We start from the raw sequence: 15,833 nt of genomic DNA on the forward strand, positions 1-15,833 counted from the left end.
ACTGACTGTATGCAGACTAAACGTGATGCAGCTCAATTTATGAGCACAAATGTGGGCAACAAGGATTAGGCTGTGGGCACCAGAGAAGTCTGAGACAATTTTATCTGCTTCGCATTCATAAATTTCTTTAAACATTTAAGTTAGAAGACTTCCCAGTATCTTGATATAACCAAAAAAAAGATTGGCAGTGGAAGACTTGACACAATACTTTCTGTTGAGCTCAGCTGAACCAGGAAACACTGGACAGAAATAAATAACCCTCAATGTCAGGAACACTTAGGGGGAAGAAATCATTTTTATCCTGATTCAGTATATTTACATAATGGATTTGGGATCAATATTAGTATTGTTCAGAGCAGTATGGAAATTTTTCAGCACAATCTAACTCAGCCTAATGCTGCAGTTTAAAAATCATTATTCTAAAACAAAGTAAGCCTGGAGGGCATGTAGAAAAGAGAAATATGACTCCAGATTATGCCTTGCCTGACCCATTGATCCTGTAGCTTGATAAACCTAGCATTCTTCCTGACTCTGTGAAGAGTCAGGCACCCTTGTGGGTGACTGCTGACCCTGCAGTGTAATCTTTGCCTGATACATAAACATAACTCCCTCCATCCAGAGAAATCTATCTAATGAACTCTTTCTACCTTCGCTCTCTTCTGCTGGGGTAAAGTCGGAGAGTTAGAAGAACCGACAGCTACCAAATCCAGGAAGGAAGCACAATCAGTTGTCTGGCATCCAGTCTGGGAGGGAGTCATTGATCTGGGAAACCCCATCATAAATTGTAACTATGCATCCCTCACTCTCCAGCTTGTTTGCCTAGGATTAATCCAACATGTTACCAGAGGTAAAAAAGTCTCCCTCTCAGCAGGAATAGCTGCCATCTTAACCTGGAACCTACCTTATCCAGCACTGTCAGACTTCTAGAAAAGTTACAGCACATACACAATTTTCAGAGGACAAATGTTTGTGAGTTATTTTCCAAAGAAAGAAAAATTGGACTTAGTTTTCCAATCAGAATTGAGTCATCACATGAACACATCCTTAGAGCTGCCAACATCATGAGGCCATTAGAAGGCAAATTTATTATTGAAAAGAGCAACAAAAATCACAGGCCTTTTTAAATACTTAAATCACGGCAGGATCTTTTACATTTAGTGCTTCTGTAGTTAGGAATGAGAGTGATCGATAAGATAAAAAAAGATATCTTATTATCTTCTTATATCTTATAAATAAGATATCACATGGACATCGAAACACACAGTGAAATGCATCTTTGCGTAGAGTGGTCTGGGGGCAGCCCGCAAGTGTCATCACGCTTCCAGTGCCAACATAGCATGCCCACAACTTCCTAACCCGTACATCTTTGGAACGTGGGAGGAAACCGGAGCACCCGGAGGAAACCCACGCAGACACGGGGAGAATGTACAAACTCCTTACAGACAGTGGCCGGAATTGAACCTGGGTCGCTGGCGCTGTAAAGCGTTATGCTAACCGCTACACTACGATGTCTGCCCCGTGACATCAGTCCTCTATCTTCCCATGTTTTAATTGGCAAAAGCTGAGTGTAGGAAGGCAATTCTACCTTAAGTTTAAGGGAACCTGTGCTGCTTTGTGGAAAGCTGGGAGACAATGCAGGCTTGAGAAGAGCAAATGCTGCAGAGGCTGGAAATCTGAAATAAAAATGGAAAATGCTGGAAAGGCTTAGCAAGTCAGATAGCATTTGCAGAGAGAAAAGCAGAATTAATGTTTAAATATCTCTAATCAGAACTGGGAAAAAATTAGAAATGAGAGAAGCTTTAAGTTGTGGAGAAAATGGGGAGTGGTGAGGTGGAAAGGAAGAAAGAGAAGGTCCACACTAGGGTGGAGACTAGGGGAGACTGAGAGACGGATGTGGTGGTGGTGTGGGCTGAAAGAAGATCGTACATGGATATTATTCTCCAGCAGGTTGAGCTCCACAAATGCTAAAATGGAAAGGTACCTGGATTATTATGAAGAGCGAATCAACTCAAAATAAATTCATTTAAACTGAAATGAATGAGCCTTTTTCTAAATCATAGAAGCATTCAGAACAGAAAGCGGCCATGGCCCAATATGGCTCTTTGAAAGAACTATCCAATTTGTCCCACTCTTCTTTATTTTCACAACAGCCCTCTGAATCTTTCCTTTATATCCAATTGCCTTTCAAAGTTACTATTGTATTTCCTTTCACTGCCTTTTCAGGTAACGCATTTACTGCACAAAACATTTTTTTTCATTATGTCCCTCCTGGATTTGACAGAGAACTGACAGATTTAAAAGCAACAATCAGAAGCCAGTGTCAAAAGGTTAATTTTGAAGGAGTGAAATTAGAGCCAGTTTTCTTTGTCTCCAATATTAGGTGGAATATGGTATTGCCTGAGTTTTTCTCTCTCTCTCTTTCCTTCAGGAAGGTCACATGGCCTCTGGAGTGTGTGGATTTGGGTGAAGGGAGGGAGGGAAACGATGCAATGTGTGTTCGTAGTGTTGAATGAGAAACACATGCAGCGTGAGGGAGTGTGGAGTTACTGAGTTTGTCTGACTGCGGAATCGTACAGAGAGAGAGAGAGAGAGAGCTGAAGGGATTAACACTGCAGTTTGCATGAGAAACCCAAGGAGAAAACTTTACCCGACAACAGAAGACTTGCATTTTTAAAAAAAAACATTCGCTGAACTTTTAAGCCACAGAGCCTCGGTACAAGAAGAGACAAAAATATTCTAAACCAAGAAAAAGGGAGAAGACTTTTTCCTTTGTTTTGTGTTTGTATGATTTACACTGAAGGACATGACCAGTGCAGTCTTTAGGAGAGGATCCAGCAAAGAGGGTTTGAAAAACCTCTTGCGGTAAGTGAAAATGTGCCTCAAGGATTTATTGCTTTCTTCCCTTGCTAGAATTGTGAATGGAGCACTTAAAATGTATTAAAAAACATATCCAGGAGTTCCCAGTTTTGTGTACTATTTTACTCAGACTGGATTTTTTAATGTAGATCTTTACATTGCAATGATCCATAGTATTTTAACGAGTGCCCGTACTGTAGATCCACAAAACTTGTGTGAAATATGCTCATGTTTTTGCAAGAAAATAAAAGTCGCTTCAAATTATTTTTAAAAGAGGTTGATTCAAAGTTCCAGAAGTTTTGAATTTTCCTGTTGTTCAAGAGCTATACAATACATTCAGTCAAAGGTTGCATCCTAAGTAGTGTATTTCTGCTTGAACCCATGGTAGCTTTCATTCTGCTTTTAAACTGTGGAACATTTACAGGGATTACTGGATCTCCATCACTTCTACTTCAGACAATTTCAGAACATTTGATCTTAAGAGGCCACTATTCATGAACTAGTTAAAAAGAAAAGCTTATTCCATGCTTGCTATAATTTACATGAAGGTACAATACATCATATCACATGAAACTATCAAGCAGCCAGTATTCCAGGTAGAAGAAAGCCTGAAAAATTACTTCCCCAAGTATTTTCCCTTTTCCCATTTTTATAAATCTTGTTGACTACAATCCTGTCTACCGTTCTCTCGCCCTTTCCCTCTCTCTCTACCATGTTTCCCCATCTCTCTCTCTCTCTCTTTCTTTCTCTCTCTCTATCTCTCCCTCCCCTCTCCCTCCCTCCCCTCCCCTCTCCCTCCCCTCAACCTCCCCTCTCCCTCCCCCCTCCCTCCCCCCCCTCCCCCCCCTCCCCCCCTCCCCTCCCCTCCCTCCCCCCCTCCCCTCCCCTCCCTCCCCCCCTCCCCCCCTCCCTCCCTCCCCCCTCCCTCCCCCCCTCCCCCCTCCCTCCCCCCCTCCCCCCTCCCCCCTCCCTCCCCCCCTCCCCCCCCTCCCCCCTCCCCCCTCCCCCCTCCCCCTCCCCCCCTCCCCCCTCCCCCCCTCCCCCCTCCCCCCTCCCCCCCTCCCCCCTCCCCCCCCCTCCCCTCCCCTCCCCTCCCCCCCCTCCCCTCCCCCCCCTCCCCCCTCCCCCCTCCCCTCCCCCCCTCCCCTCCCCCCCTCCCCCCCTCCCCCCCTCCCCCCTCCCCCCCTCCACCCTCCCCCCCTCCACCCTCCCCCCCTCCCCTCCCCCCCTCCCCTCCCCCCTCCCCTCCCCCCTCCCCTCCCCTCTCCCCTCCCCTCTCCCCTCCCCTCTCCCCTCCCCCCCTCCCCTCCCCCCCTCCCCTCCCCCTCCCCTCCCCCCCTCCCCTCCCCCCCTCCCCTCCCCCCCTCCCCTCCCCTCTCCCCTCCCCTCTCCCCTCCCCTCTCCCTCTCCCCTCTCCCCTCTCCCCTCTCCCCTCTCCCCTCTCCCCTCTCCCCTCTCCCCTCCCCTCTCCCCTCCCCTCTCCCCTCCCCTCTCCCCTCCCCTCTCCCCTCCCCTCTCCCCTCTCCCCTCTCCCCTCTCCCCTCTCCCCTCTCCCCCCTCCCCTCTCCCCTCCCCCACTCCCCTCTCCCCTCCCCCCCCTCCCCTCCCCCCTCCCCCCTCCCCCTCCCCTCCCCTCCCCCCCTCCCCCCCTCCCCCCCCCTCCCCCCTCCCCCCTCCCCCCTCCCCCCTCCCCCCTCCCCCCTCCCCCCTCCCCCCTCCCCCCTCCCCCCTCCCCTCCCCTCCCCCCTCCCCTCCCCCCCTCCCCCCCTCCCCCCCTCCCCTCCCCCCTCCCCCCCTCCCCCCTCCCCTCCCCCCCTCCCCCCCTCCCCCCCTCCCCTCCCCCCCTCCCCCCCCTCCCCTCCCCCCCTCCCCCCCCTCCCCCCCTCCCCCCCTCCCCCCCTCCCCTCCCCCCCTCCCCCTCACTTTTTCTCTGATCCTCTGTGTCTTATTATCTCCCTTTTTTATTTTTGCTTATTGATTTGTTAATAGTTATCAGCTACTTGCTAGTAATGGAGACCTTCATTTGTTATCTATTATCTTTGGTGTTGACAAATTAATCAAAGATGTTTAGTAGGATGCTAGTCCTACAGGGTTATTGTCACTTTTAAGATATCAGTTTAAGGTGGTTTGTCATTGTGCCTTGATGGTCCACAATGTGGATAGGCAAAAGTAGTAAATCTGTTCTCTCATTCAATGGGATCACGCAAGCCTACAGATCAACTGCTTTAGCCTATTTTTGCACATTTACCTTGATATCTTTGATTAAATATCTGCTATTTAGATTTAAAACTAACATCAATTGAGAAGAGTTCCAAACCTTTATCATCCTTTATAAGTACTGATTCTTAAGTACTTCACTCCTGAAGGACCTGGCTCTAATATTCAATGTTCCCAGAATTTGCCAACCAAATACAATTACATTCTTCCACCTACACTATCATTTCCCCTTAATGTGCTTAAAACCAACATACAGGTTTCCAGAGAATGCAATATTATGCTTATCTTTTATCATTTAAACCTTGGAATCCAGGTATTGATATAGTATCATCATGTTCCCTCATAATCCATGCTTTTGTGGCAGTTGGGAGCAATATGTAATCTTTGGGTGAATACAGTTGATTCCCAGATTGGTGTAAGGCTGCCAACCTCACATTGACATATCATAAGAATAGCTGCTCCAGCAAATGATATTTTCCAATTGCAGCAACAGTGAATTTATCTTCTAAACTTGGACGTGAAGGATGGTATTGGCAAGGCAGAGATGAGCAGAACAGAAAGAGCTTTAGCCTGGCATTTAACAGTACCTCCCATGACTTCTAAAATAAAAAAACTTTCCAGGAAATGATAGGTTGTATCAATGCGACTGCTGTGGTTGCGAAAAGTACTTTGTAGTTCAACTGCATTGATGTTATCCTCACAGTCACATAAGACTATAAAACACAGGAGCAGAATTAGGCCATTCGGCCCATTGAGTCTGCTCCACCATTCGATCATGGCTGATTTATTTTTCCCCCTCAACCCCATTCTCCTGCCTTCTCCCCATGACCTTTGCCCTTACAAATCAAGAACCTATCAACTTCTGCTTTAAATTCAGCTGTGCCTCAAGGAAAGCCGCTGGTTTCAGTGAAGTGGTTGTGCTTGTCATTTGACTCAGGCTGAGTCAATTTACCTGTGTAGAATAGAATGGGTTTTACTCTGTATCCAGCTCTTTTATTTCAAAATAAATTTTAATCATGACATATATACATAAGTACAAAATGCACTTCATAGCTCTTTTGCTTTTGTAGTGTGGTTCAGCCTCTATATTCCCAGTATTATTAATTCTATACATTAGTAGTGTTTGCACACTTTGTGTACATGGTACCATTGCCACTTGTGCTCTCCTTGGATGATACAGATTTCAAGTGCTTGAAAGGCTTCTACCCTGAACTTACGACCCTCAATGTCCATAGGCAGAAGGACCCCAGACTGCAGACCCTAGCACAAGCTTCAGTACGTCCCTCAACACATTCTCCTCCAGTCCAGAATGTGCCAGTCAGCAGCATTCCCTTGTGGACATCTTGCTTCACTGGAAGACCGACAAGATTTGGGCAGAACAAAGAATGTCTTTCACTGAGTTGACCTCACAATCAACCTCGTTATGACCTTGCACCTTATTGCCTACGTGCATGGCACTTTCTCATTAGCTGTTACACTTTATTCTGCATCGTTTTACCTTGTACCACCACAATGCACTGAGTAATGAATTGATCTGTACAATCAGTATGCAAGGCAAACTTTTCACAGTACCTCGGTACAAGTAACAATAATAAACCAATTCCAATAGATAGGGTAGGCTGTAAGAAACTTTTCCCTGCAGCAGAGGTGTTTAAAACTGGAGGATACAGATTTGAGGTGAGTGGTGAGGGTTTAGAGAAGATCTGAAAAAGGTTTTTTCACCCAGTGGATGGTTGGAATCTGAAAGAGGGGGTGGTGGAGGCAGGTACTCTCACAACATTTAAGTAACATCCAGACGGACACTTGAATTGACAATAATAAACCAATTCCATCTTCCAGCAGCACTTGATGTCTGTCTCTGTATGCTTCCCTGGGAACATCCCATAGCTGTTATGCAGCTGGTCAGGCTGAACTGTGACAAGGTCCCCTGTATCCTTCTCCACACCCCCTTTGCACTACACAGTCTGAAAAGAAGTGGGTGACGATTACATTCTCATCCCAGTCGTTCCGAGGACAGAGTGCATTGGGAGTGAGATTCCAACCACATAGGAAGGATCTGATGGGTAGAGATCCTCTCACCACCAGCTAAGCAAGGTCTTGGTGCTTGCTGGTGAGTTCTGGTGATGAGGCATTCTGCCAGGTGTTTTGGACATTCTGCTCAGGGAACCACCCCACAGGATCCATCGTGTCTTTGTCCCACAGTACCTACAGAACGTCCTGTGCTGACCGCTGCCTGTTGGATTTGTGGTCCAAGAAGAATAGGTAGTGTGGCAATGTTCAACTGACTGGGACATTGCAGGGCAAAGCCCTATCCTTCACAATAGAGACACAAGAAATTCTGCAGATGCTGGATGTATCTGGAGCAATACAGAAAATCTGCTGGAGGAACTATTGCTACTGGGCAGCAATAGTGAGAAGTTGTCCCCGATGTCATCACATTTTTTGAGACGTGTAAACTATTGCTGAGTCAGTTCTAAGCTTTCATGAACATTGATGCTTTTTGTATCTCTTAACAGCGTACTAATATGACACCAACAGCCTGCATCTATGTAGCACCTTTATAGTGACGTGAAAAAAAAGATTACATGGTGTTTCATAGAAGAGCAAACTGAGTGTCTGCTTTGTTTGGCTTGTTGGCTTTAAATGCTATTTCACAGCATCAAATAAATGCTAATCGCATTAGTTTTAGAAGCTCTTGATGCATGGATTTCATGGTGATAATGGGACAAAGGAGTACTGCGTAATGAATGGGAAAGAAAATGTTAATTGCTGTCCTATGAAAACTGCAGGAGAGCAAGCCTATAAAAGGCCTGGAGTAAACAACCCTTTTCAGATCCCGCCTGGTAAAAGGTCTGTGATATTCTGCATTGCCAGACACTTAAGTCTATCAGCAGATTGAGAGACTTCTGGTAAATCTGTTTTAAGACGCAGGATCAGCATCATTTCAACATGATGCTTTTAGCTTTGCATAGCATTCCTTATCACTGCCGTGGACGCTTAGAGTTGAATGAAAAGCCCCTTGGGTGGTATTAACTGGAACCTCACTTGTTTTTAACTTGGTATGATGCAATCCAATTTTTTTGTGCCTGTGTAACTTTATGTGAGATCCAAACAAACTGATTTAAATGCTTCAAGGCCAGCTTTTGTTGATATTTGCTGACTAGTTTGGAACTGAGCCAGGTGGACCATGATGTTTTAAAGATTGATCTGACATACTCGCAGAGTTTGCTGGTCTCATCTATGGCAGCAGTTGGAGGCATTGCAAATGATCTTAATTTCTCTAAATCAGTAGGGGAGGGGAACCCACTCCTCCCGTCTGCCTACAGTTTTTCTTGGTAAAATGGGGCATGGGAGGGAATTGTGCTTGTGACAGTGACCTCATAATGGAAAAAACATTGACCTTCATTCTGTAGGTTCTTGGAGAGTGACTATATGATTGATGGACAAGAGGGTGCATTTGGAGCCATGCCTGGTGAGAGTGGGAACTTTAAGGACAAAAGTGAGAAAGTTACTTTTCTAAAAAAGACAAACTTGGGAAAAATTACTTGCACAGTGTTAACACCTGGAATTGCACAGGCAAAGGAATTTTTCTTTCATTGAAATCAATGGAACCAAGTTCAGGAGGTGTGTACGACCAGCAGCTGATACGCTATCATCTGTTTAGCCCGAGCACCTAAAAAATGTACTTATTCCCCATATCACGTATGACAGAGAATCATGCCCTTCTGCCCAACTAATCTCACCAACATAACTTCAGCTGGACTCTCAATTTCCAATCTTTTGAACAAATCTCACAATGGGCACTAATCAACTCAGTATCACATCATGAGGTAATTCAAATTAGCTTGAAGAGAAAAAGATGTCTTCTGTTTTGAGTGCATGAATAATCATGTTTTTGTATGTTATTTCTATGCATGCCAATTTGTGAACATCTGCATACATTCATTGAAGTGGGCACATCTTAGAGTTTGTAGTGGAAAAAACTGCTCACCTTATGCACATTATATAATTTGTATCTTTAAACGCCTCTGGGCTGCAGGGTTGATGCCAGTACATGCTCTTTGAGCTGGCTGTAGTTGAAAATATATTGAAGTGCACAGCTGGGACCTGTTTGTATTTTTATATTTAGCGAAGAAACAACTGTGGTCTGTTCCCTAGTATTAAAATATAAAATGTAGTCTGATAGATATTTGGGAAATGTTGACATTTTTAGATAATTCTTACTTCAGTTGCCAGTGTTTCTTTATAACTTATCATCCAGAAGTAGAATGGAAAAGTCTCGCATCATTTGCCAATCTTAGTACATAATTATTTTGTGTATTTGTGGCATGTGGGCATCATTATCAACACTTATTGCCCGTCCCAAATTATACTTGTAGGTTTGTGGTGAGCTGTCAGCTTGAACTGTTCCAGTCCTTGAGGCAAAGGGAGTTCCAGGGGACTGTAAGGTAAAGAGTTCCAGGATTTTGACCCAACATTGAAGAAGGAAAGGATGATGGAAGAGTTGGAGAAAGTCTTGGAGGTGGAGGAGTGGCCATGCACCTGCTGCCCTCAACCATTTAAATGGAAGAAACTGTTATTTGGAAGCTACCTGAAGTTTTGTTGGTGCATTGCACCTTGTACATACTGATAGAAGGAGTGAATATTCAAGATGATAGAGGTGTGTCAATCAAACAGACTAACACACTGAGTGTTGATGGGAGATTTTTGGTGGCAATGCAATTGACAGTCAAGGAGGAATGGTTAGACTGCCTATTCTGATGGTTACTGCCTACCACTTGTGTGGTGTGAGTGTTATCAGTTCTCAATATTGTTTGTTGCTTACAGGAGAAAACCCCATATCATCGGTGAGAATAGATTTTAAAAGTCTCTTCCTGCTGATAGTGCAAACACTTATGTACAGAGATCCACTGAGTACAGGACTCAGAAGACAGTACAGGTGAATGCAGGCTGAGAAGATGATGCAACAGAGAATTGCTTTCAATTCTTGGGGCATTGTGACCAGTTCTGGAGGAGGTGAGACCTGTACAAAATGAGCGAGTTGGGCCCTAACAGAGTTGAAACCAAATCCTTGATGAGGTTTGCCTGTGCCACTGAGAGAAGCATAAATTAGTTTTGCAGTGAGGTGGGAATCTGAAAGTCGTTTCAGCAAGGAGAGAGGCTAAGTTGGAGATGAAAAAGAGGACTCTAGTGAGTTTGGTAGAGAGAGGAAACGACGACAAATAAACACGAAATGGTGTATACTTTAATGCAAGGAGTCTAGAAAATAAGGTAGATAAACAGTCTTCACACAGAAGTATGACATGATGTAACTATTATTGAAACACATGGGTAACTCAGCATTCCTAGTTAAATGGTTTGCAAATGACATAGAGAGCAGGAAGTAAAAGGACAAGGGGCAGTATTGGTTGAAGAAGCACATGCTGTTGTGAGGAAGGATGTTATGTTAGAATGGTCAACAAAGAGCTCGCATTGGTAGAGCAGAGTGATGAAGAAGGTGCTGGGAGTGCATTATTAACCCCAAACAATTATAGAGGGAGATAGAGAACAAATATGCAGTCATTTATGAAAAGTTCAAAAACAATACTGTATTAATAATAAGGGATATCAATATGCTCATTAACTGGAACAGAATAGTATAAAAGGTATGGAGGCTGCAGAATTTCCAAAATGCATTCAAGCAAACATTTTAAAATCAGTATGTAGCAAGCTCAACAAGAGGTAATGGGGAGGAGAGATTTCTGAAATTTGGGAAATAATTCTGGGTAGGTGGAAAAAGTGAGGGAAACACTTTTGGTGATAATGATCATAATTACACTTGATTAATGGAGTAATGAAAAAAGGCAAAGACTAGATTGGGAGTAAAAATTCTCAGCTGTTCTAAAGCTGATTGTACTGAGATGAGAAATGATTTGAAAGGAAATGGCTAATGAAAATGATGCAATATCATGGCAGTGGAGGATAATGAAGGAAGAGATAATGAGTGTTCAAACCAAAATAACCAAGAAAAAGGAGGGAATACCAAATTTAAACTTCTGCTGAATATTGAGGAGCATGCTACAGGAAGCTGGTGCAGTATTAAAAGAGTATAAAGAAAATATAGTAGGAAGGCAAGAAGAATGCAAAATATGTTTTTTTTCCAGAAATGCATTTAAGGGGGGAAAAAGAGGACCTATATAAGGCTAAAAGGTCTGCGGGTATGATTTCAAATGAATACATTGATGAATTTTCTATAAAGAAATCAGCAATGCAGATGTTATTGTTAAGGAGGAAAAGAATTAAATAATAATGCTAAGAACATAGAATCAAGAATAAACCACATGGTCTCTCAAACCTGCTCTGCCTTTCAATAAGGTCATGACTGATCCTTTGCCTCATCTACTCTGTTGTCCAATCCTCACGCACTCTGAGTATTTGAGAATCACTGAACTTGAACAGAGCACCCTCACCCCTCTGAAGTGGAGAATTCCAAATATTTAAATATGTTTTTAAAAAAAATCTCCTCACTTCAGTCCTAAATGGTGAATTCAGATAAAATAGAGAGGAAATATTAAATCTTTACCAGTAGATAAATTACCATGCTGGAATAAATTGGGTTCTAGGCTGTTAAGTGAAGCAACAAAAGGAAATGACACAGCCTCTGATCATTATTTTCCTATCCTCTGATAACTATTTCAGTGACAACCTTTATGTTTCCAGCAATGTGGTATTGCTTTTTTAAAAAGGGAGAAAGAGAGCAAAAAATTATAGGCCAATCAGACTAATAACAGCATGAACAAAATATTGGAGAAAACTTTGAGTGCTAGTGTAAAGCATCTTTTCGGAATGTAATAAGGAGAACTGAAGAGGAAGGAACATTTGATGTAGTCTACATCAATCCTAGCTAATTGTTTTGTACAATCCCACAGTTTCTTAAAGTAAAAGCCAAAGAAATCCAAGGGAAAGTTCAATACAAAATTGATTCAGCGGCACAAAGCAGTGATTGGCTGGCGTTTTTGTAACTGGAGGGGTGCCGGCAGAAGGATAAGATAAGATATCTTTATTAGTCATGTACATCGCAACACACAGTGAAATGCATCTTTGCGTAGAGTGTTCTGAGGGCAGCCCGCAAGTGTCGCCGTGCTTCTGGCGCCAACATAGTATGCCCGTAACTTCCTAACCTGTATGTCTTTGGAATGTGGGAGGAAACCGGAGCACCTGGAGGAAACCCACGCAGGCACGGGGAGAATGTACAAACTCCTTACAGACAGTGGCCAGAATTGAACCCGGGTCGCTGGCGCTGTAGTAGCATTATGCTGACCACTACACTACTGTGCCTGCTGATATCACAGGACCTAGTGCTAGGTCCTTTCTTTGTGGTAGATGGTTCTGGGCACGATTAGGACTAAATTGGAAAATTGGCTGTGTGTTTGATATTGGGGTGGATAGTTATGTATTGCAGCAAGATGCCAATGGACTTGGGAGGTGGGCAGAAAAATGTCAACTGGAGCTCACTTCAGGGAACTGTAAGGTGATGCATTTGGGAAGAGGAAACCAGACTTAGAAGTGGGGGAAAGACACAGAGGCCTAGGGAGCACAGGATCCCTGAAGTTGAGGAAGATGAGATCATTAGGGGTACTTGCAAAAGTAGAGATGTTATGCTAGGACTGTACCAGACAGGTTAGATCACAGGTATAGTGATGGTTATAGTTCTGGCCCACACATTAGGGGAAGCATGTAAAAACACAGCAGTGTGCAGAGAAGATTTACAAGAAGGCAGCCAAACTTTATGAGAAGACAAACTTGTTGACTTTTTTTTGGAAGACAGAAAATGACGTGAGACTTTAATTAAGGTGTACAAAATAATAAGATCTAGGGTGAGGGGGGAGGACTTTTCCACTTAGCAGAGAGGTTAATGGCAAGTGGACACAGATTTTAGAGGGTTTTTTTTCACCCATTGAGTAATGGGACCTGGAATTCACTGCCTCAGGCAGAAACCCTCATCACATTTTAAAAAGTACCTGAATGAATAATTGTGGTAGTGTAATCTAAAAAACTATGGACCAAGAACCAGAGGCTTATTTTCAATGGCATGAATGTGAGGGCCAATTGACTTCTTCCTGTGGTGTAAATTTCTATAACTGTATGACTGGCCTTGACAGGACAGTAGCTCTTTCATCTGATCCATTTGTTGTTGTATTGCCTAGCTCTCTTTAGCTTGTGTGTAATCATGTGTTGTCACTTCACCAACTCATTTTAGCTATGCCTGCTGCTGTTCTTGACGTATTCTCTTCTACGCTCTGTAATCCCCGGATTTTGTGTCAGTACAGTGCAAAACCTTGCAATAAAAGCTCAACATTACTGAATGTCAATTGGTGACTGAAATGTTGAACCTTTTGTTTTCAAATTATGTGTGCGTGCTACACTGTTGAAGAGCATGTGACCCTGCAGTTGTATTACAACTTTTACAACAATGTGAACACTGCATCAAAGTCAGAATAAATTGTCTCCCAACAAAAAAATGTAAGGAAGTCAATGAGTACCATTTGGGATTGATAATAATTCCTTAAAACACCTCCCCAGTTTCAAACATGCCAGTCTGGACATTTTTGGCTTACTGAATACTTTGAAAATTTGGTGTTGTACCTTTTATGTCGTGACACACCTCTGTAGTAGCCTCAGGACAAGAGTTCTGTAAATTTGTACAAGCTCATGGCACTAGAGCCCATGGTTCATCGGTAAGGTATTATTCAAAGTACACATTGCAGCTCTGGTCTTGCCAGCTGTGCCTCTGCAGAAAAGAGTAAACAGATTGTTTTCTCATTACCTCATTGCTGCTTGTGGGATCTTGCTGTGCAGAACTGACAGCTGTTTTTCTTAATTTACGACAATGATTAAACTCCCAAGAAGCCGTAAAACATTTTTTGTGAGGCCGGGAATGTAATTATATATGCATTTTTTCCCCCAATGTGTGATGTCTGAGCTATTCTTAACTATCCTCGGGTGTGTTTGCAGAAAGAAGAGAGTAATCCTGCACTTCCCCTGCTAAGTTTTGATGAATCTGCCACTGTTTTACCCCAGCATGGCTCCATCTGTCAATCATGTGGTGTCTGCAGTGTCCAATCATCACTATTAAAGTGTTTCTTTTTATGCTCCCTCAAACATGAATATAATGTGATTCACAAAGATTGTTAAGCAAAGCTCAACATGTCCTGCTTTGTTTCCAAGTTTATAATTCAAAAGTTCAAGGAAAAAGGCAAGGAAATTGAATTGATATTTATAAAGGTAACATTAAATACAAACAAATGGAACATTATTACAGAAGCAAAATTCTGCAGATTCTGGAAACCAGAAATGGAAACAGAAACAGAGTTAACATTTCAGGTCAATCAACTCTGTTAAATCCATATCTTTCTCCACAGATACTGCCTGACCTGCAGAGTATTTTCTTGTTTTTACTTGCTCATTTTCACTTATCTACTTGCTTTTCAAGCTATAGGATGTGCTTATTGCCATTCCCTTATTGCCCTTGAGAAGGTGGTGGTGCCTCACCTTTTTTGAACTGCTGATGTCCTTCTGGTGAAGGTACTGCTACAGTGCTGTAAGGCAGGAAGTTCCGTAAATTCATCCCAACTACAGTGAAGGACAGGTATTACATTTCCAAGTCAAGCCTGAAGGGGGATCATCCAGGTCCCATGTACCTGCTGCCCTTGTTCTTCTTAATGGTAGAGCTTGTGAATTTGGGATATGTTGTCAGTGTCTGCAATGTACTTCTTTAGATGGCACATGTTGTATCCATGATGTGCCAGTGGTGGAGAGAATGTATGTTTAGGATGGTGGATGGGGCATCAATCAAGTAGATGCTTTTTCCTGGATGGTGTCAAGCTTCTTAAGTGTTGTTGAAGCTGCATTGCTGCATTCAGCTAGTTAAGTATCTCAATGCTCCTAACTTGTGCTTTGGGTGATCAGATGGGTCACTTGCAGGTGGATTACCAACCTCTGACCTGCTCTTGTAGCCTCTGTACTCATGATTGGTTCATTTGAGGTTCTGGTCCACAGTGATCCCCAGGATCTTGATGTGCCGCACGCAGTGCTTCACCAGAGTGCTGTCTCACAGCTCCAGCGACCTGGGTTCAATCCTGACCTCAGCTGTTGTCTGTGTAGAGTTTACACATTCTCCCTGTAACTGAGTGGGTTTCCTCCTGATGTTACGTAGAATCGCTGGACAACTGAAATAAATGTCATTGGGATTTCATGGACCTTCCACTAAAGCTTGCAGCCACCCACAACTAATACGCTCCACCCCATTAACGCACCCCACTACCACTAACAGAAATGTAAATCAGAATTAGGGAAAATAGATATCTAATGTTCCCATCTTTTTAAAAAAAACAAGTCATTGAAGATAGTTGTCTGCCATGAATGAGTACTTTTTTGATAAACTGGTTGGATTTTAATGTTTTGGGAATAGTTTATCAACAGCTTTGAACATATTTTAACAAAATCAAAAATTCCATTGACAAACTATCTGTAACCTTCAGGTTTTTCAGTGGTTTTTTACCTCTGTCTACTTGCTTGAGTTACTGGGTGGGCAATTTTGGAAAAAGTAGTGCAAATGGAGTGGTCATGGGATGACAAGCAAAAAAAAACTGCACACCCCAGAGACATCTGAGGATTCTTTGTAAAACCTGAATTTTTCTAACAAAGCAAAGATGTATTCCGACCTGTAGGTCCTGGATTTAGTTCCTGCTAGAATGAATGAAATACTGACCTCCACTTTA

At 43.3% G+C, this 15,833-nt stretch overlaps 1 protein-coding gene across 7 annotated transcripts in view; it reads left to right on the forward strand.

The window, feature by feature from the left end:
• lsp1a (lymphocyte specific protein 1 a) overlaps positions 1-15,833 on the forward strand; it is a 215,809-nt gene that overhangs the window by 89,451 nt on the left and 110,525 nt on the right. For 2 of the 7 annotated variants that reach the window (XM_052029177.1, XM_052029178.1), the window contains exon 1: positions 2,494-2,862. The exons of 4 other annotated variants lie outside the window; for them this stretch is intronic. In XM_052029177.1, coding sequence (XP_051885137.1) covers positions 2,804-2,862 — 59 coding nt within the window. In that variant the 5' untranslated portion in view covers positions 2,494-2,803. Of the gene's footprint in view, positions 1-2,486; positions 2,863-15,833 lie in introns of those variants that run through there. One more of the 7 variants, XM_052029181.1, reaches the window with a different exon arrangement.

Source organism: Pristis pectinata, chromosome 14 (assembly GCF_009764475.1).
Source record: "Pristis pectinata isolate sPriPec2 chromosome 14, sPriPec2.1.pri, whole genome shotgun sequence".
Classification (NCBI taxonomy): Eukaryota; Metazoa; Chordata; class Chondrichthyes; order Rhinopristiformes; family Pristidae; genus Pristis; species Pristis pectinata.